The 22003-nt window shown below is 42.6% G+C and overlaps 1 protein-coding gene across 1 annotated transcript in view; it reads right to left on the bottom strand.

Annotated features, from left to right (window-relative positions):
- HSDL2 (hydroxysteroid dehydrogenase like 2) overlaps positions 1–22003 on the bottom strand; it is a 130326-nt gene that overhangs the window by 48685 nt on the left and 59638 nt on the right. Inside the window, exons 5-6 of the mRNA XM_030193772.1 lie at positions 9035–9138; positions 4262–4360 (exon numbers count right to left, since the gene is read on the bottom strand). Of these exons, the coding sequence (XP_030049632.1) occupies positions 4262–4360; positions 9035–9138 (203 nt within the window). The remainder of the gene's footprint in view (positions 1–4261; positions 4361–9034; positions 9139–22003) is intronic.

Below are 22003 nucleotides of genomic sequence, written 5' to 3'. Positions count from 1 at the left end.
CCAGAAAGGGAGCAAAGTCACGTACATTGTCCTGAGCGTCAAGCGATTTTTCGACCACTGATACCTCTGTTCCGTCTAGGTGCCCTGTGTCAGATGGAACTTGTAATGAGCTCCCCAACCTGACTTGCTGGCGTCTGTTGTCACCATCTCCCATTATGTTACCTAAGACCAGATGAAGGTGCCTTCCCTTCTTTGGCACAATGAAGCAGACAGAGTATCTGCCTTGTCCCTGTTCGGCATGGGGAACTGGAACAATGGCCCAGAGCACCAGCAATCTACAGAGGCCTGAACCTTGACTGCCTTTGTTCCCTTTCAACAAGGAGACTGAAAGAAGAGAGGAGCGACCGAGCAGGAGAACTCCAACTTGAAACCTTCAGAAAGAATATATAGAACCCACTGGTCTGATGTGATTTTGGCCTACTCCTCCTGAAACACCTGAAGGCGTCCTCCCACCAGAGGAAGAGAAGAGTGGAGCAGCCTTGCATCATTGCAAAGCTCTTGAGGCATTGGGCGCTGTAGCTAAGACGAGGATTTCCTGACCGCACGAAAGATTGGCATGCCTGAAAGCGGGCCTTATGACCATATTTCTGACAACCAGGCCATTACCATCTGCTGTCTTGAAATCTAGAGCCCCCTGAATATTGATGACCAGAGGTTTTTGGCTTATCCTCCAGCAACTGCTGTGGCTTAGTTCCCCCCTGTTCTTTCACCAAGTTACTGAGATATTCTCCAAATAGCCACTTGCCTCAAAAGGGCAGCTTAACTAGACGCGATACTGAAGTTGCATCTGCTGCCCAATGCAGCAACCAGAGTTGCCAACATGCCATGACAACCAAAGACATGCTGTGGGCCGTAACCCATAACATGTCATAAATAGCATCCACCAAGTAGGCCAACCCCGCTTCCAGCTGGGCATTATGGCACCCCATCTTGTGTTGTTGACTGCTGACACCACTTCAGTTATGCTCCTGCCACAAATGAGTAGTACCCTGTTGCTTGGAAGCCCAAAGAGGCCACTTCTAAGGCTTGTTTCCGCTAGCCTTCTAGCTTCCTATCCTGTAGGTCTTTTAGGGCAATGCCCCCTTCCACCAGCAAGGTGGTGGTCTTACTCACTCCCGTAAACAGGGAGCCCACCCCGGGAAGCTAAAATTTATCTTTCTCCCCTGGAATTAACAGGTAGAGGTGAGCCATGGCTCTTCCCACTCTCAGTTCTGTGTCTGGTGAGACCCATTCTGCTGTAATCAGGTCCTGAAGATCTGGATGCATCGAGAAGGCCTTAGAAGGACCTCTAAGCCCTCTCATGATTGATGAAGATGAAACTCCTGATGCCGAAGCAGAAAGCTCCTAATGGAAAGCACCACCAGTGTCTCAGAAATAAGAGTACTGAGCTCCTTTTTATGAAACAACCTCAGTACTTTTGGATCATCTCCCTCCTCCGACTCCTTCAAAGATGGCGCTTCTGAATAGATCAAGGTCACATCAAATAAAGAGGGAGAAGCAGAGATAGCCTCATGTGCCCACTCCTGGAGGTTTGAATGAGATCTCTTAGAAGCCGGAGGGGCAGCAGTGAAAAGCTGAAGCACCTTGCAGTAACTCTGACTATCCCTGTTTCAGTAAAGGCCTGGTATTAAGAGCAATATAAACAATGGCAAAAACATAGATCTCGATGCAGTTGAATGCTCTGTCAGATCCTGAGGCTGTAAAATGGTGGCCGTGCTCTGCACTTGATCAGCCAGAGGTTGCGCCTCACTACCAGTCAGCCCCAACAAAATGGCACCCATTCCTGCCCACATCAAACTGTACAATGACCCTGCTGGAGACAGAGCCCAAAGACCCAGACATATTCGGATGCTGCACCAAATCTGAAGATGTGCTATTTCCTCCGCATCCCACGGGATTCCCGGCTTGCACACACTGCAATGACCCAATGCTGGTTGGTAGATGCTGCGGTAGTTGTCATTCACTCTGTCACCAGTGCAGCACAACATGTCCCAAGCAGTCAGTTAGGATTCCTCCTCTGCACCAAGTAGAACTTGCAGCCCTCCAAATGGTTCAGAGTCAAAACTTTAGTCGGACTTACCACTGCTGGTTGCATCCCCCAAGCTCACAGTCTCCACAAGCCTTACCACAGGTGAGAAAGGCTCAGACTCAGGACTGATACTCTGTCCCATGCTCTCCAGCAAATCTCTTTCCTTCTCCTTTTTGTTTTCTAGGTTGTTTTTTTTTTTTTATATTTATTTATTGAATGTAAGTTTTACAAACAATAAAAGTTTGCTAGGTAATACAGAGAAATTAAGCTACATGAGGAAATTGAAAAGAGTGAAAGAAAAAACAATTTATAATATTTAAACTCTTCCTTAGACCCCAATAGGTATTCTGGGCCGGGGGGGGGGGGGGGGGGGTGTTAAGGTAAACTTAAGGAGCTTACTTTAAAGTGGAAAAAGAACAATAAATTCTGAATTGGCTTAGTCCTGATCCCATTCTTAATCTGTAGCTGATTCAGACATTCCAATCGGTCGGTTGGATAGTTTTTTTCATGTCCAGGAAAACACGTAGTTGATTTGGTTCAAAGAATACATATTTAATCCCCAGAAGACGAACCAGACATTTACAAGGATATGCTAAGGTAAAAGTTGCTCCTAAAGCTTTTGTCTTCTCTTTGAGGACCAAAAACTGCTTCCTTCTTTCTTGTATTGTTTTAGTCACATCCGGGTACATCCATATTTTTTGACCACAAAATAAGGCTGAGGAATTTTTAAAGTATAGTTTCATAACCATATTTAAATCCTGTTCGAACACAAAAGATACTATCAATGTTCCTCTAGTAGATATTTCTGTCATTGATTCTTCTACAAAAGCGGATAAATTTTGTATTCCAGGTTCAGTTGTGATTGAGGTAAATTCACTAGGCTAACTGAATCAGAGATCTCTTCTCGTTTCGAGGCAATAATTGGCAAATAATATATTTTATTACATGGAGGCATATTTGTTGAGGATGCTTTCAATATATCTTGTAGATATTTTTTGAAGAAATCATATGGTGTCAAGGCTAGTGATTTTTGGAAGTTCAATAATCTAAGTGCTGGTTATAGTTCTCTATTTGTTCTATTTTACGATGTATTAATAGTTTATCTTTCATTAAAACATCCACTGTGAGTTTTACATTATTAACTTCTTCTTGTGTCTGGAGAATTTGGTTTGCTGAATCAGTTTTAGCCTTATCAAGAGATTCAGAAATTATACCCAGTTTACTCACAATTAATGACATTTCTCAAGTTGATTTAGCAACTTCGGCAGTTAAATCCTGGACAGCTTTCCAAATAATCGCCATGATCACCTCCATGGGAGTTTCTTGCTCCAAGTTGCTTTTCTCTGTGAGTCCAGAGGGAGAACAGCCGATCAGGTCAGTGCTGTTAACATCTTCTGGTTCAGCCTGGCCTGTTAACTCGACTCTGGACTTCGCTGGACAATGAGGATTCAGCTCCGGCGGCGATAAGGTGGTATCCAGTCCCAGGAATGACGATGCTCTTCCAGCGGCAGTCAGCATGGGACTCACCAAGCCGGTATCTAATGGTGAACTCCGCATGTAGCGGTCAAGTGTTTGCTGGATTGGAGACGATACTAGGGGCATCAGCGGTTGTCCTTTCATTGTTCCTTTCCTTTTGGAATGAGGCATCTTGAATGAAAATGGTAAGAGGAATCACCAGCATACAGCCGAACTGTTCACGCAGCAGATTAGGACACCATCTTACCACCTACCTACATCTCTTCTAGGTTGTTGTGATGGAAAAGGAGAGCTCCACAGGAAACAGGGAGAGGTGAAGGGAGAGGAGTAAATTCACAGGACACCACAGACAGGGATCTGAAGACCTCCAGATATGACTCTGCAGACGCAAGCCACCCACAAAGCTCAATTGGGGACCAACTGGACCAGAAGTACTCACTCAGAACCAGAGGCTGAAAAGTGTGACCATCCACCTGCTGGAGATAGAAAATACCGAGAACCTGGACTGGATTCCAAGAGAGATATGTCTCAGCTCAGTTTTCAGTTCTCTATCTCCACCTGCTGGTTGATTGACACAACTATTTCACAGGTTCTAGAACAGTGTGGGAAGCTACGTTAATAGAATCGTTGAAGTAACTGGTAGATTTCAAATTAGGTATTCCAGCTCAACTCCTCAGCTCAAAGATTTGAAGAACACAGATCAATTAAAATATTTTCATTCCTTTGAAAAAGAAGGCACCAAAAATAATTATTTACCTGTTTTAGGCCACAATGCATTGACTGCAACTTCCCCTTTATACTCCTCTGCCATTCCAAGCACACACATAGACATGCCATACTTAGCTATAGTATAAGCTAAAACAAAGAGAAGGCAAAAATAAATCATTTATTCACTTATGTATGTAAAGTAGCACAATTTCTTAGCCCTCAAAACACAGTATAACAATTCAAATCTGCAGCTCCTTGAACGAAACCTGCCTGAACACATGACAAAAGGAGTATAAGAGATTCATATTCCAACATCTATATATATATATATATATATATATATATAAAAGGCACCTCCAATGTTCCAATGAAGCCTCAAGCCGGATGAGGTGCCCGAGATATCCGGTTTGGCCTGCAGTCATGTAGCTCCGCCCTCGCGTCAAAACGCGATGATGTCGAGGGCGGGGCAGCGAATGACGTCGAGGGCGGGGCGGTGAAGGCACAACGCACGAGTTCCACAGATTCAGTGATAGCAGCAGGGAGAGCGCTGCGAACTTTCATCACAACCAAGTCAGTGAGGGAGGGAGGGACGGGGGGGGGGGGGGGGGGGGGGGTGGAACTCGGAAGGAAGGAAGGGAGGGACGGAGGGAGGGGGGGAGGATGGTGGTGGTGGGGGATTACCTTGCTAGCGCCCATTTCATTGTTTTCCCGAAACGGGCATTTCTTACTAGTGGTTTAATATTACCATTCACCTTTTCGAACAAAGTAATTGTTTTCATATTAAAAGAGAAACTCATTTTACGTACCCACTTGGTAAAACCTCTAAAGGACTATATTAAGTATATTATTCTTAACATAGAAATATAGCAAATGATGGCAGATAAAGACCATATGGTCTATCCAGTCTGAGCATTCATACCAATCAAGCAGTCCTTTAATCCTTTTCTTTTCCATTTGAGATCTGTACTTGTCACTGAGATCTTTTGTGCTTTCTTGAAGACACAGTCCTCATCTTCACCATGTCAGGAAAAAGGTGACTAAAGTCTCCAGACACAAAAAATTAGGTTTTAATGACTTCTGCTAGAGCGAACAATTTGTAATACAATAAACTCCACCCTTGTGGAAAACTAAAGTTTAAAAAGTTCAAACATGTAACTTTTGCAGACGGCTTATGGACCTATGACATGAAAAACTGTCCATTCTGAACATTTTGGATCTACTTTAGTCACCTTTTCCAAGATATGATCACAAATATTTCCTTATATCCTGAATTTATCCCCTTTAACTGTCATCCACCCACATTCCAAAGCTCCCTTTCAATTCAGAAAGGACTGCCTCTTGTACATTTATGTCACAAAGGTATTTAAATAACTTTATCATATCTCTCCCCTTTCCTGCCTTTCTTAAGGTGATAATGATTTTTGAAGATCGTTGATTTTCTGTGGGGGGGGGGGGGTGTGAAATAAGGATATTACTATATTAAGCAGCAATTTCTGCTTAATGATTTTGAATGATTTTGACTATGGGATAGTCATGAATTTTGCTGTATTAAAATAAATTTGGCATTGACATGTTTTTACTAAATGCTTTCATGATTACATTGGTAAATCACATCGAACACCAATGGGGATAGAAGTGGGTTATAAATGCCTGATCAAATTAAAAATTAAATGCAATACAATAACCCCCCCCGGTCCTTTTCTTTCTTCATTCATTCATTCAGAGAAGTATTTCACCCCAATACTATAATCTTCCCTTGGTTTTTCTAGCCCAAATACATGGCCCTGCATTAATTTTAGACCACTCTTCAAGCTTTGCTCCTCATATTACACACCTTCTAGGAAGTTTATTCTATTGCAGATTTTTCTATCATACGCAAAGAGGCAAATCTTACCCGCAACTCTTCTGCAAAATCATCTAGGTGTCGTTATAGATAATATGCTAAAATCTTCTGCCCAGTGTGTGGTGGTGGCGGTGGCCCAAAAAGCAAATAGGATGCTAAATAAGACCGAGGATACTATAATGTCTGTATTACTTCCATAGTGCAACCTCACCTAGAATATTGAATTCAGTTCTGGTTGCCGTATTTGTTTAAAAAATTAAATAAACTAGAAAAGGTTCAAAGAAGAGCAACCAAAATGATAAAGGGGATGGAACTTCTCTAGTTATGAGGAAAGGCTAAAGAGGTTAGGGCTCTTCACCTGGAAAAGAGATGGCTGAGGAGACATATGACTGAGGTCTACAAAATCCTGAGGGTGTAAAATGAGAAGAAGTGAATCATTTTTTTTACTCTTTCAAAAAGAACAAAGACTAGGGGGCACTCCGTGAAGTTACATGGAGATACTTTTAGAACAAATAGGAAATATTTTTTCAATCAACGAATAATTAAGCTCTGGAATTCTTTGCTGGAAGATGCAGTAACAGCAGTTAGCGTATCTAGGTTTAAAAAAGGTTTGGTCAAACTCCTGGAGGAAAAGTCCATAGTTTGCTATTGAGGCAGACATGGGGAAGCCACTGCTTGCCCTGGGATTGGTAGCATGGAATGCTGCTACTATTTGTGTTTTTGCCAGGTACTTGTAACCTGGATTGGCCACTGTTAAAAACAGGATACTGGGCCAGATGGACCACTGGTCTCAGTATGGTTATTCTTACGTTCTTAATACGGTTGCACATTTAACGTATTAATAACGCAATTAATGCATTAAGGGCTAGGTTTACTATGCGGTGCTATGGGCGCGTTAGTGTTTTTAACGCACGTAAATGGTTTACGTGCATTAAACGCTAACTTGCCCATAGAAATGTACAGGCGCGATAGCGCTTAACGCGGCTTAAATTTACAGGCACGTTAAAAACACTAACGCACCTTAGTAAACATACCCCTTAATGTTTAACTCGTGTTAAATTTTTAACACAAGTTAACGTGTCTCTCCCCCACCCACAAACATCTAGCAATGCTCTGCCTGCACTTCTTGCCTCTCCGGCACTCTCCTCTGTGGCTCCTACTCCTTGCTTCTCACGGTCACTGCACTCAAAACACGCTACGTGTCACCCGGCTCCAAGCCTCTCTGTGAAACAGGAAGTTCTGTCAGAGGAGGCGTAACTTCCTGCTACAGAGAGGCTTTGGTATGGTTGACACAGTGTGCTTTTACTGCAGCAGCAGTTGTGAGGAGCAGGGAGAAGGAGCTGCAGAAGAGAGGGGGCTGTCCGAATACCGGAGAGGTAAGAGGAGGTGCCACTGCCAGCAGAAAAAAAAGGGAGACAGAGAAAGATGTGAACCGTGTTTTTTTTTTTTTGGGGGGGGGGGGGGTACGGCAGTGGCAGAAAGAGGAGAAAAGCCAGAGATGCGGGGGAGAAAGAGGAGAAGAGCAAGATATGTGAGGGAGGGGCAGCAGTGACGAGAGGAAATATGTGGGGGAGGGGCACCAGTGACGAGAGGAAATATGTGGGGGAGGGGCAGCAATGATAAGATGAAAAGAAGAGAGATGTGGGGGAGGGGCAGCAGCAGTGGGAGAAAGAGGGAGAGATGCGAGGGAGAAAAGGGTCAGAGCAGGAGAAAGAGGAAAAAGTGAGAGAGATGTGGTTGAGAGGTTGGGTGGCAGAGAGGTAAGAAGAGGTGCCTGGATAAAAAAAAGACAGAAAATAATATGAGGACTGGGGGGGGGGCAGTGGGAGAGGGACAAATGCTAAAAATTGGGGATGGAAGAATCAAAGAAGGGAGATGGTGCCTATAGAAGGGAGGGGAGGAAAAAGAGAAGGGAAAAATGGTGATCATGGATGGAAGGAAGGGATCATGCAATTAACTGCGGTTAAAATTTTTAATTGATGGACAGCCCTAGATCTTATGCTTCTTCTTCTCTCCTTATACGTTCAGAAGGATACCTAACAGTAACATCTGTGCCAACATGGATGACTGGCATTGGATAATAGTAGGCTTGATAAGTCTTGGCAAACTCCTTAATGTCTTGGATCTTAGCATTAGGTACACAGTACACTTCCCAGGACATCATGTCTGGTTGGCAGATGGATGCCTCTATATCACTCAGAAGGATCATCAACTGCCACTACCCTTTGCTTCCTAGTGGCCCCTGATCCAGCACAGGTTTTTGTGCTGTGGTTCCTCCTGTTCCTGGGATGTTCTCACTTGCTCCAAGGCTGCATAACATTTCTTCAGTTTGAAGGAAGGTGGAGTTGAGGTGTTGAATCTGCAGGATCTGGTGATCTGTGTCCAAGCTGTCCTCTTCAGTACAGTTGCATATTCTCCTTGTAGATTTTTGATACCTCAAGAATCATTTCAATGTGTTTCTCGTTGTCTCAGATGCTTTTCAGACTTGTCACCTCTTCACTCTGATCCTTAATTTTTTTCATGAGGGATTCAACCCGCAAGCACCTTTGCACATGGAACAAATTCCTCGCTTTGGAGAATGCTACCTATCTAGGCAGAAACCGTAACGGCAGCAGTAGCTTTGGCAACCTGATGGCTCCCAGTAGTATTTCAGTTGTAGGGTTTTTGTAATTGTTGAAAGAATAGAGAAAAAAGACCTACCTGTCCTGTTAATCCAAAACATAAACAATAATTCACTAAGTACTAACTAAAGCCACTCAGTGATGCTTAGATATTTTCCTGAATTTGAGGGTACTCTTTCTCTGTCAGGACCTATCGAACAGCTTCAAAATGCAAAAAAGTCTTTATTAAAATTATTTTATAAATTGGAATAAATTTATTTTACACAGACTATAACGTTTGCGTTACCTGCTCAAATACTGCCACTGCAGACCAAATGACACCATGGCTTATAAACTCTGGTCATTTAAGGCACTTACCGCAGTGATTTTTAAACCAGACAGGATTCATATTCAGTGGGGGGCTGAGATTTAGAATATGAGCGATTTTACTCTTCCTTAAGTAAGGAAGGCACAGCTTTGACCTGAAAATATAAACAAAATATCTGTATATACAATAGTATTCAAAACAGCAATAGCTTATACTACTTTAAACACTTCTGTAGTGCTATAAGATACATACAGTGCTATGACATATGAGGAAGTTCTAGTTAAGATGGATAGAAAAGACAAATTAACAGACACCATTAAGAAGCTAGAACTATACACCTTTGTTCCAACAAATACGTAAGGATATGGGAGGATGGAAGGGAATGTGGTTATCGTGGTGGGGCCGGATAGCAACGGCCCGAATGAATGTTTTACCCAGAGTGCTATTTCTGTTCCAAACCCTACCGATACAGGTACCCAGGGTGGAGTTGGGAAAGGTACAACGAGAGGTATCAAAATTTATATGGGGGGGCAGAGCACCGAGACAAAGTAGGAAACTGCTATGGCGGTCGGTGGATATGGGCGGGAGAGGTGTCCTGAATTTAGAATGGTACTATTGGGCAGCCCAGATGAAATTCATTTCTGCATGGAGTCAGGAGAGACCGTCAGTGGCGGCGCGCATGGACCAAAATGATGGTACAGAAATATAGCTGTATCTGGGCCTCAATACCACCCCATACCTATAGCAAGATATCCTCTAATCCATATGTGGGACATCTTCTAACCCTGTGGGCATCTTTTAGGACCCGTTTTTGGAAATCTAGAACCACATCCACCTATGCACATATTGGGGGGGAGCCAAGTTTCAGAGTAGGGGTGGGGAATAGGGTTGTGAAGCGGTGGGCGGAGAAGGGTTTGGTTTGCTTTAGAGACCTGCTGGAAGATGGGAAAATGAGAAAGTTTGCAGAGCTCAAGGAGCAACGTGAGGTCATAGACACAGATAGATTCTTTTACTTGCAAGTCCAACACTATATACACAAACAAGGGTGGTTGAGGAAGGACCCAGAGGAACATGAAGGGTTGGAGAACTTATGGGGATCTCTGGGGAAAATGAAGGGGGTTATATCTATACTGTATAAGTTTATACAAGGCAGGATTTTTGAGAAATGTAATTACATGTCCCAATGGGAGCGAGACTTGCAGAAGGAGTTCACAACAAATGAATGGATGGCGGTTATAATAGAAGTTAAAAAAGCTTCGAACGGTGTGTTGTTAAAAGAAAATGCCTTCAAGGTTCTCTCGAGATGGTACTTAACTCCGCACCAGCTGCATGCAATGTTTCCAGGTGTCTCGCAGCAGTGCTGGAGATGCGGTGCGGAGGTGGGTACCTTCTTACACATTTGGTGGTCGTGTAGAAAACTGCAATCTTATTGGAGAGAGATAACAGCAAAGATAGCAGCGCACACGGGCAAGCCGTTTCCATGTGATCCCCAGTGGTGCCTGCTAGGGCTGGGCAACAGACGTGGAGCAAAGTGGCAGAGACATTTAAAGAGAATGTGCAAAACACTGGAAACAGATGGAGGCACCAACTGAGCAAGATTGGATTTTGAAACTATCCCTTATCGGGGAAATGGAGAAGCTCATGGACAAGAGGGTGGGAAGATACAGCATGACATCTGAATTATGGACCCAGCTAAGGGAACTGACCCAAATGACTTAGTGTGTAATGAGTAGGAGGGGAGGGAGGGAGGGAGGGAGGAACGGGGGGGGGGGGGGGGGGGGGGAAGGGGGGAGGAGAGGGGGGTATAGAAAACTTTGTGTTTGTTTGTAATATCAAATCGAAGCTTGTTAATAAAAAATTTAAAGTTAAAAAAAAAAAGAACCTAGTACTATACAAACTATCTTTATAAGCAAATCTGATAGAACATTTCTTGCTAGCGTGACTTTTTCTTCAAGCTCTGATTTCTTCAAGTATATTAAAATTAGAGTTGTACCGAATAGCGTATTTTACTATTCAGCAGAATATGAATAATGAAAAATATTATTTGGCCACATATGAATACCAAATATGAATAATGGGCATTAAGCTTTAACCTAACAAATTTAACTTATTTCCTGTGCACAGTGGAACCCCCCCCCCCCCCCCCCCCCCCCCAATGGTTGGGTAAGAATCAGAGCCCTGTTGTACAACTGCACTGAACTCCAAGTGATTTTGGTGCAATATTGCACTAGCAGTCTGTAAGGGGAATTGGCTGCTACAGTTTTTTTCTCTTTGAATCACACTCTGAAAAGTATTTTTGCTCACTTTACACCGTGTCCTAGCTGTGTTTATGAAGGTACCTCAGCTCAAACTATCACAAAGATATGCTATAGTTTATCCTTTACCATCTACATTTGATCATATGAATTGCATGATAATGTTGAAGAGAAAAAATTAACAGGAACACACAGGAAAAATATATGCTAGCCCACAATCATTAATCTGGTAATCATTCCTGTTTAGGACATCTAAAAGCTGCGATTCAGGTAAGATTATGAAAATTAGAGTTTTAGACCATTACTCCTTGTCCAACATTCAGTTATGATTAACAAATATCACAGAATGTATGCTTGCAACTTTTTAAAATAGCTTGTGAATTCAGAGATCATGAAAGGAGCCAAGTTGATAGTACTGTAGTTCACTGTTCCTCAGAGTGTCACTGAATATTTGATAAACAGCAAACACAGCTTTCCATAAGAGCTATAAGGTCCTACTGGCTGCAGAGAGCACAAAATAAGGAGCAAGATACTTGAAATCCCCCATCACTGCTCTCTATTGCAGATTTCCCCTCCATCTATTGATAATCACAACTGTCATGTTTTACATTCATCTGTGTTGTCACCACAAATCACCATCAACCTGGGCTGGAAATAAGAACAACCCTACTGGGTCAGACCAATGGCCCATCTAGCCCAGTATCCTGCTTCCAACAGTGGCCAAACCAGGTCACAAGTAACTGGCAGAAACCCAGTTAGTAGCGCCATTCCATGCTACCAATCCCAGGGCAAGCAGTGGCTTCCCCCATGTCCATCTCAATAACAGACTATGTCCTCCAGGAACTTGACGAAACATTTTTTTAAACCCAGATACAGTAACTGCTGTTTCCGCATTCTCTGGGAACAAGTTCAGGAGCTTAACTATTCTTTGATTGAAAACATATTTCCTCCTATTTGGTTTAGAAGTATTTCCACACAATTTCCATGCTGCATTTTGCTACTTTCCCCATGAATGCGATCACAGACACTAGCAGCCTGGCCCAAAAATGTGAGGTTCTGCTCCCTTCCTTTTGACCAAAATCACCACCACTGCCAGCTACAGAGGAGATGGCATGAAAGACTCCCCTGCCTTCCTCCTCCCACCAGCCCCAAACATGCAGGGAAGGTGAGTTTTAATGATTGGGTCTGTGGCAATTAATGCACGTGGGAAGCCATGGTAAAATTAGCACAGGATATTGTGGTTAAGGAAATAGGACGTAAACTCCCTAATTCTATAACCTTGGTGCTTAAAGGTAAGTGCCACTTGTATGCATTTAGGGCTAGATTCTATATATGGTGCCTAAAAATTCTGCATGGAAAAAAATACGCCTAGGTGTATTCTCCAAAGTATGCCTACATTTTATAGAATAGGCTTAAATTTCCACGCAGTATATAGAATATGCTGAGCACCTCTCCACATGACCAAATTTAGTCGTGGGCATAAATCCAAATGCCTAAATTACGCACAATGTGGGTGTATTCTATAACAACATGCATAGATTTTAGAAATAGCCACAACCCTTTTCAATTATGCAACTTAGAATTACGCGAACCATATTACAGAATACGCATAGATCTTAACGGCAATTAGTGCTAGTTGCTTGTTAACATCCAATAGACAGACCTATGGGCTAGTCAACCAATTAATTTAAACACAATGTTATAGAAAATGCTTCAATTTCCCCACAAAATAAGGCACGATATACTGAATCTGGCAGATAATGCTTGGTCCAAAATAAAGAAACGCTATAGACCAATGATTATAGTGATTATTATGAGCTAAATGTAGGAGTGATAATTGTCTTTGTCAAGACTGTGACCGTGACCCCTCTTTTGACTCACCTTATTCTTGCTGGGCAGCTCATGAGCTGGCTTCTTTTCTACATGGTTGTGTTTGTCCTGTGTGTTCCAAGCCTCACTTCGGTGTTTAGTGTGTATTTCCTGTTTCTGTCCTGTAGGGTTTCCACGTCCTCTGTGTTTCAAGCCTTACTTTGGGGTCTGTGCATTTCCTGTCTCTGTCCTGTTATAAGGAAGTGGTTCACTTGCATTCAGGGCCTTTGCAATGCCAAAGGTCCCCAGGTTAGTCTGTGTGCTTGTGAGCACTTCTGCCTAGATCCTTGTTGCTTTGTTCTTAGCCTGTGTGCCCGCGGGCACTTCTGTGTCTTGTCTTCTTTATTGTGGTGCCTGTGTGCACTTCTGCCTTAGTCTTAGTTCTGTTGTTTGTCAGCTTTGTATCCTGCCTAGTCTGCCTTGCTAGTTCTAGTCCCTTCTACCTGAGCTTCAGCCATTGTTCTGTTGTTTGTCAGCTTGTATCCTGCCTAGTCTGCTTTGCTAGTTCTAGGGCCCTCTCCTTTAGCTTCTGCCTTAGTCCTGTTGCTTGTCTGTGTGGCTCAGCTTTGTATCCTGCTTGTCTGTCTTTACCCTGGTAGTTCTTAGCTCCAGTCCCCTTCCTGCTTGCCTCTGCCTTGCAAGCCTTCTACTTTGGTTCTGTCTCTTCTTGTCTGTCTTTACCCTGGAAGTCTCTGGCTTCAGTTCCCTTCCTGCTTGAGTATCCTGAATCCTGTTTCTGCCAAGCTTGTTTGGAAATCCTGAATCCTGCCTGAGTATCCGGAATCCTGTTTCTGCAAGCTTGTTTGGAAATCCTGAATCCTGCTTGAGTATCCTGAAGTCCGTTCCAGCATTTGGTTCCAGTCCAGCCAAGCCAAGCTTGTTCCAGTAGCTGACTCTATCCAAGCCAAGTGCATCTTGAATCTTGCCTAGTCTTGCTTGGGGGTTTTTGCCTCCTGCTGCTGCTCGCTGACAGTAGGCCAAGAGCTCATGTTGTTCCAGAGTTCACGCCTGGTTGTGACAGTCTTTATGCTCTTTCTATATAACAGTCTTTCCACAACTCTTAATATGAAGTTTTTTCACTGCTCACTTAGTTATGAAGATTGGGTGTTATTGATATTTATTTTACAATCTCATAGAAACCTTCTTTATGGGATTTTTTTGATTGCTACAGCCCAATAAAAATGGCATACCTTATAGCATTCAAACAACAGATATGAAGCTGATGTCAGTAGGCAGCTGAGGTGGCAAATGCAGCAGAGTCAGACACATAGACAGACAAGAAGGGCAGAGCAAAGTTGTTGGGTCACAGGAGTGGCTAAATTGAAGGCAGATTATATGTACAGTGGAATAAGGTATATGGAACTGGACTTAGTTATAAGGTGTGTGGCAAGCTAGTCCAGATGCTGAGTGAGTGGAAAGGGTTGGAAGAACAGCCAAGCAAATCACCTGCTTCCTGAAGTAGAGGTAGTGTTGAGTTAGGCACAGCTTCTCTGGGTGTGAGTTCCAAAGTGTAGGGCTACTCCTGAGAAAGCTCGCTAGCGGGTATCGCATCCCAACCCTGTTCCTTCTAGGTGCCAGATAGTTTATCATTCAATCTCATATTGAAAAATGGTACCCAGAACATTATCCCAGATTTCTCACTGATGAGGTAAGCAAAGTTAAACTTATGAAAAAAAATGTAATAACTTTAATGGGTTTGCAAAAAATAAACTCTTAATGGTTTTAATTCCTGTGTCATTTATAATAAAATATTTAGGCTTTTCGTCAGGGTAAATAAATTTTTTTTTTTTTTGTTTTTTGGGGGGGGGGGGGGGGGGGGGGTCCTTTTACAAAGCTGCAGTAAAAAGTGGCCTTAGCACACTCTTAAACGGTTCCTTCCCATGCACTAAGGCCACTTTTAACTGCTGCAGGAAAATGGCTGATTTTCCATTTTCCGAATGAATGGCCACACACTAAATGTTGACATTATCGCGTGGCCATTGCCAAAAATTTGTGCATGAGCCCTTATTGCCACCTATTTTGTATGGCCCTCCAGACACGCCACTCCCAGAAAAATGTACAAATATTTTTTAGCACGTGGTTTGCGCATGCACACATTAATTAAATTTGCAGATGATACAAAGTTATCCAGGGTCGTCTCGTCGTAGGAGGAGCGTGAAAGATTACAAGAAGACCTCATGAGACTGGGGGATTGGGCGTCCAAATGGCAGATGAAGTCCAACGTTGACAAGTGCAAAGTGATGCATGTGGGAAGGAGGAACCCGAATTACAGCTATGCCATGCAAGGTTCCACTTTATGAGTTACGGACCAAGAAAGGGATCTGGGAGTCATTGTGGATAGGACGTTGAAATCTTCAGCTCAATGTGCTGCGGCGGCTAAGAAGGCGAACAGAATGTTGAGTATTATTAGAAAAGGGATGGAAAACAAGCATGAGGATGTTATAATGCCTTTATATCGCTGCATGGTGCGACAGCACCTGGAGTACTGTGTTCAGTTCTGGTCGCCTCATCTCAAAAAAGATATAAAGGAATTGGAGAAGGTGCAGAGAAGGCCGACAAAAATGATAAAAGGGATGGGACAACTACCCTATGAGGAGAGGTTAAGACGGCTAGGACTCTTTAGCCTGGAGAAAAGGCGGCTGAGGGGTGATATGATAGAGGTCTACAAAATAATGAGTGGGGTAGAGCGGACAGATGTGAAGCATTTGTTTACACTTTCTAACAATAATAGAACCAGGGGACACAAGATGAAATTAGAATGTGGTAGGTTTAAAACAAATCAGAGAAAGTTTTTCTTTACTCAGCGCGTAGTTAAGACTCTGGAACTCATTGCTGGAGAAGGTAGTGATGGCAACTGGCCTTGCTGAGTTTAAAGGGGGTCTGGACAGATTCCTTAAGGAAAAGTCCATTGATCATTATTAAATTTGGGGTTTTTGCCAGGGGCCGGAGACAGAATGCTGGGTTTGATGGACCTTTGGTCTTTTCCCAGCGTGGCAGTGCTTATGTACTTATGTAAGCCCTGGCTGTCTGTAGCTTTCCCTTCCAGTTCGTTCCCTCAAGAGTCCTGCCCTCGCGGAAAGAGGAAATGACGTTAGAAGGCGGGACTCACAGAGAACGAACTCGAAGGGAGGGCTACAGACAGCCAGGGCTTTCAAAGGAGCAATGGAGAATCGGTGGGTGCCTGGAGGAGGGGGGGGGGGCAGAGGAGAAAGGACAATCGGAATCGGTAGGTGCCTGGAGGGGGGGGCAGGGGAGACTGGAGACTCGCTGGGTGGCTGGGGAAGAAAGGACAATCGGAATCGGTGGGTGCCTGGAGAGGGGGCAGGGGAGAGAGGAGAATCGCTGGGTGGCTGGAGGAGGGGGGAAGAAAGGACAATCGGAATTGGTGGGTGCCTGGAGGGGGGGGCAGGGGAGAGAGGAGACTCGCAGGGTGGCTACAGGGGGGGTAGGGGAGATAGGAGAATTGGTGGGTGGCTGGAGGGGGGGGCAGGGGACAGAGAAGACAGTCTCACTCTCTGTCACACACACACATTCACTCTCTCTCTCTCACACACAGTCACTGTCAAACACACTCTGTCAAACATACACACTCCGAGGAAAACCTTGATAGCGCCCGTTTCATCTGTTAGAAACGGGCAGTGCTTTTTTTGTAGAAAAAAAGGTGTTGGTGCTCATTATGTGCGGGGTCACCACACATGGCTCCACCTCTTTTATAGCCACACCCACATTAACCACGCCCCTTATACCAGCCATGGCGCATATAAACAGACATCATTGAAAATATTATACTAGGAGAAAAAAATAACGTGATTTTTTTCATTATAAATAATTTCTGTAAGCTGTTACAGCTCCAGTTTACCCAGTGCAAAATAAGACAGCAGATGTAAATTCTCAAATTGGACATATTCCAAACACTAAAATGAAAATAAAATGAAATGTTCTACCTTTGTTCTCTGGTGACTATTTTTCTATCCACATTGGTCCGAGTCTCTGATTCTGCTGCTCTCTATCTGTTCTCTTCACACCGTTTCCAGGGCTTCCTTTCCATTTATTTCTTTACTTTCCTCCTTTCTTCTTCATTTATTGCCCTACATCCATAAGTAAAAGCTGTGTCCTCCTCCGTGGAATTGACTGGAGGAGGTATAACGTTGATCCAGCTTTTGCCTATTTTCTCCATCCATGTGCAGTTTTTCTCCTCTCTTCCCTTTTCCTCATCTCCATCCATATGCAGTTTTTCTCCTCTCTTCCCTTTTCCTCATCTCCATCCATATGCAGTTTTTCTCCTCACTTCCCTTTCCCTCATCTCCATCCATGTGCATCTTTTTGGAGGGGAGGGCAGGGAAGAGAGGAGAATCGCAACTTCGGGTAAAAGAATTTGAAGCGCGGGAGCAGGAACGGAAGGGAGCAGGCAAGTGAGCCGGACCTCAAAAAAAAGGTGCCAGTACGCCATACCGGCACAAAAAAAGTACTGGAAACGGGCCTTTTATACTAGTTCTGAATAAAACACCAAGACTGGAAAGTAAAGGCTAAGTGTTTAACCATGGAGTGGAGGAGTGGCCTAGTGGTTAGGGTGGTGGACTCTGGTCCTGGGGAACTGAGGAACTGAGTTCGATTCCCACTTCAGGCACAGGCAGCTCCTTGTGACTCTGGGCAAGTCACTTAACCCTCCATTGCCCCATGTAAGCCGCATTGAGCCTGCCATGAGTGGGAAAGCGCGGGGTACAAATGTAATAAAAATAAAATAAATAAAATAAGCTCAGATCCATGGCAACATACTAAAATGTTACAAGCAAAAGCTAAATGAAATATCACTATTCCTCCTTAAATTCCACATTGATGTTTTGTTAACTGGCCCACCCCCAGTAATTCCACCTTGTTTATCCATATATCAAGGATAGCGGCATAAAGTGCAGAAAAAAAAAAAGCTTCTATGAGGCTTGAGTCCAAATGAATGCCATAGAATTGGGAACTCTGTACAATAAAACTGCTTACTTCTAACAGGTGTTTTCCAAGGATAGAAGAATATTCATTCCATACACTTTGGCAATTTTGATGGTACCGTGGATTGGATCACTCTTAGACAGTTTGCCAGAAATTTTCCATGCCCCACTTAGCTTGTGAAGGCTACTCCCACATCATCAGCAAAGCGTAAGAGTCCTTCCAGTTCAATATTACAATTTATTATTGAAGTCTACACCTTGGAGAAGTGGGTATGGTTGTGTGGAATGCATACCCTGCTTGCCCTGAGAGAAAAGAAAGTTGCTTATCTTTAACAGCTGTTCTCTCCACAGACAGCAGAATATGTATTCCACAAGTTAGAATAAATGGCTAAACACTTCTTTGCCCAAATTACCAGTGAACAAACAGTTAACAAAACATCTTCAATTTTATGTCGAGAGAGAGAGAATGGTGCTTCCCCTCAATAAGTTTTAAACAACTCCTTCCAACTAAGCTTATGTGTGTCCATGGATGTGATTTAAGACCAATTCTTGACCCACGAGTAAGACTATCAGTGATGTAGGTGAAACCTGCAATGATAAAACTGCAGAATGATTTTTTCCCTGCTCATTTTAACTTTTGAGCTGCTTGGTTTGCAAATTTTGGGTGGTTATATAGAAATTTTACTTTTTTTTTTTTTTTTTTTATTAAAGAAGACCTGAAATAAATAGGGAACAAAACGCCAGCTTGGATTCTATCCCTCAAAGATACATTAAGACAGACTGATCAAATCTGCATCAAAGTCATTGTTGTAAAGCAGGGGCTCTGAACCCAGTTCTGTTTTATTCTATTTTGTATGCTTAGTGCAGTCCACTTTCATTTACAGCAGAATATAAATGAAAAAATAAATAAAATAAATGTCCCAAAGACTGGGTTGAGAGCCCTGTTCTAAAAGTAATAGTAGAATCTGCATTTGATTGACTTTTCAAACACTTCTGAGTCTCACCATATGAGATGCTTTAGAAATACGTCCTTGAGGTTTTAAGAGTACTAGAATCCTCCACTGCTCCTATTTCTAAAATATATTATTTTACCTAGTGGGAAGAAGAAACTAGATGCTATCCAGCGGTCTAATCTTTCTATGAACACTTTGGATTTGACTAATTACCTAGAGAAATCTGAGGTGGAAGATGTGGCAATGGTGACTTTGATTGTACAACTAGCTTTGGACTCAAGGAATGATTGCCAAGATAATTCTTTAAATTTCATGATGTTTCTTTTCTTAATTGTAAAAGTTTGTATGCTTCCTGATGTCTTACCTATGACATAGAAGAAAAGGAAACAATTCTTATTGATGAACTGCACCATGCAGTAGCTTGGTGCTTTTTTTGTTGTAAGATATCCTCATGAATGTGTGGTTTAATACCAGCACGCTAAATGGGTGGGGGTTTTTTTTACACCATCCCCCCTCAGATAGCAGCTTTTTGGCTAACAAATGGGCTATTTTTCTTCCCCATCTGAAATCTGTATCATTGTGGTTCCCATATTCTTAGTGCTTGTTTTGAGCTATGATCTTTTTTTAATGATTTTTAAAAAATATTTTCCGATTCTTGCTTTATTCACTGCCTCCACCGCACAGCCTTTCAAAATATACTTCACAGAGACTTAGCTTAAGTAGGAGCAAGAGTGGGACCACTTAGCTTAATAACTAGAGAGGAAACTAACAAAGCCTAGTTTTTAAAAGGGGAAGTGATGATAAAATAAGGAAAATAGTAAAAAAACAAAACAAAAAAAAAGGAGCAGCTGTAAAAGGTTTACATTAAGTATGAGTATTGTTTAAAAATACCCATCCCAGGAGCCTAGACTATATGTATTCAACACATTAAAAATAAAAAAGGCCAACTGTCAACATGGTTAAAAGGTGATCTGAAAGAGGAAATCCTAACCAAAATAACATGTTAAAAGTTGGAAATCAGATCCAAATGAAGAAAACATGATAAGATATAATGCACTGATAAGGTAGGCAAAACAAATTTGAAAATAAGCATGCCAAAGGCAAAAATTCATAATAAAAACATTTTTCAAGAGCAGTCAAATCAAGAAGCCTGTTGGATTGTTATATTTAAAAGGGGTACTCAACCCATATGTTGCTGAGGTTCTAGCAAAATATAAACACTCCAGATTTAAAACGAATACTACCAAATAAGAAATTCTGAATGTCTTGCTGAACCAGGACAAGATTCAGGCCCTGCAAGCTTCCTTTCCTTTTGTTGGGCAAAGGACAGTATTATAGCTCAGCCCAGTGAGTACTAAATTGTATAGGTTAAGCTATGTTAAACTACTTAAAAGCCTATCTCATGACACTGACAAATGGCATGGAATTAAATCATACCTAGTTAGGTAGAATTGCAGTTGTTAAAATGATGCTGCTGCTAGATTCCTAAACGTATCAAACATTACCTCTTAAAATCCCAGACAATGCTATGCTCCAATTGCAGCAAAATGATTTTTTTTCTTATATTTGGAGGAAAAGACCACTCTGTGTTTCAAGGGAGGTCAGGGTGTTCCGGATCTTAAACAATATTATTGGGCTATACAACCAGAATCAAAACCTTAGGTTAGGATTTACTGCTTTCTATGAGGGATCTAATTTGTGTCTCAAGCTCCCTGCACGCAGTTAGTGCAGAACCCATTACAAAAGGAGATTCAGGAGGTGAATATCAGATTTTATGCTATGAAAGGCATTAGTAAATGCTCATGCTGTCTGTAGTAAAAGAGCCATGATATCAAATATAGTGCAGAACGAGTTTTGTTTTGTGTCACTGAAAGTTGGCTTCAGGAAACTGATTACACATTTGACTCAGATTTGGTCCAGGGTTTGAGCTTCTCCTAAGAATGGGTGATAACAGAAGAGTGAGGATACTCATTCTTGTAACATCTACCTTATAACCCCCCAAAAAAACCCAAACAACTTTTGATGGTATAAACCAGTGGTTCCTAAACATTCTCGGGTCACGGTGTCCGTAGGATACACATTTTCTCTAAGGTATTGAGACCTACCTTTGCTAGCAGGGATGCCCAAGTGCTGCTAGCTGAAGAGGTCCACTATCTGAGGCCCGAGCTCTATGCTGTGCAGCGAGCAAACCTATAGCATGCTTCAGCCACTGACGCCGGTATTCCCATTCATGTCCTCCTCTCCCCACTTCCATCCAGCCACTGCCCTCCTTCTCTCCCCACTTCTATCCAGCCACTGTAGAGTTAGCAATTCTAGTGCATTCAAGATGTTCCTTTTCAGGGACAGAGACCTATAGGGATGATCTGAGGCATTGTCTGGTAGTTCCTTCCCTGCAGCTCTTTCACTGACAGTAGTCAACGTACATGCAACAAATAGCCAACAAGGAGAGTTTTTCAGAGGAATTACACAACCCTTAGTATCTTTTTCTATAAGGGCTACGATTTTAGGAGGGGACTTTAATATTCTACCGGAAGTGTCTTTGGATCATTCTTAACAAAAAAAAGTTGGGAGGGGGGTAATATAGTATACTACATAAGAAAGCTCTGTTATCATTAGTTAAGGAGTTGGAATTAGTGGATGTCTAGCGCTTACTTCACCCAACACACAGGAATTATACTTTATAGTCACACTACAGGGACACACATACTCGAACAGATGTGATTTGGTGCCAAAGAAACGTATGAGGACAAGTGCAAGAAGCGCAAATGGAAAGTATTAAATATCGCATTTTGCCCCTATATGGGTAAAACTGGGCAATATGGAGGGGGTGGGGGGTGGGGAGAGAGGCGATTTTGGAGACTTAATGAAAATCATTTAAAGGACTGCCAAATCTGTGATGATCTTCAGGAAGTGATGCAACATTATTTAAATGAAAATGATCATGAGGATGTGAATGATAGTACTTTATTGGCTGCACTAAAAGTGGTAGTGAGGGGAACTTA

The sequence above is a fragment of the Microcaecilia unicolor genome, chromosome 2, assembly GCF_901765095.1.
Source record: "Microcaecilia unicolor chromosome 2, aMicUni1.1, whole genome shotgun sequence".
In the NCBI taxonomy this organism is placed as follows: Eukaryota; Metazoa; Chordata; class Amphibia; order Gymnophiona; family Siphonopidae; genus Microcaecilia; species Microcaecilia unicolor.
Note: the sequence above shows the minus strand (reverse complement) of the source record. Positions and strands in the feature narration are given on the sequence as shown.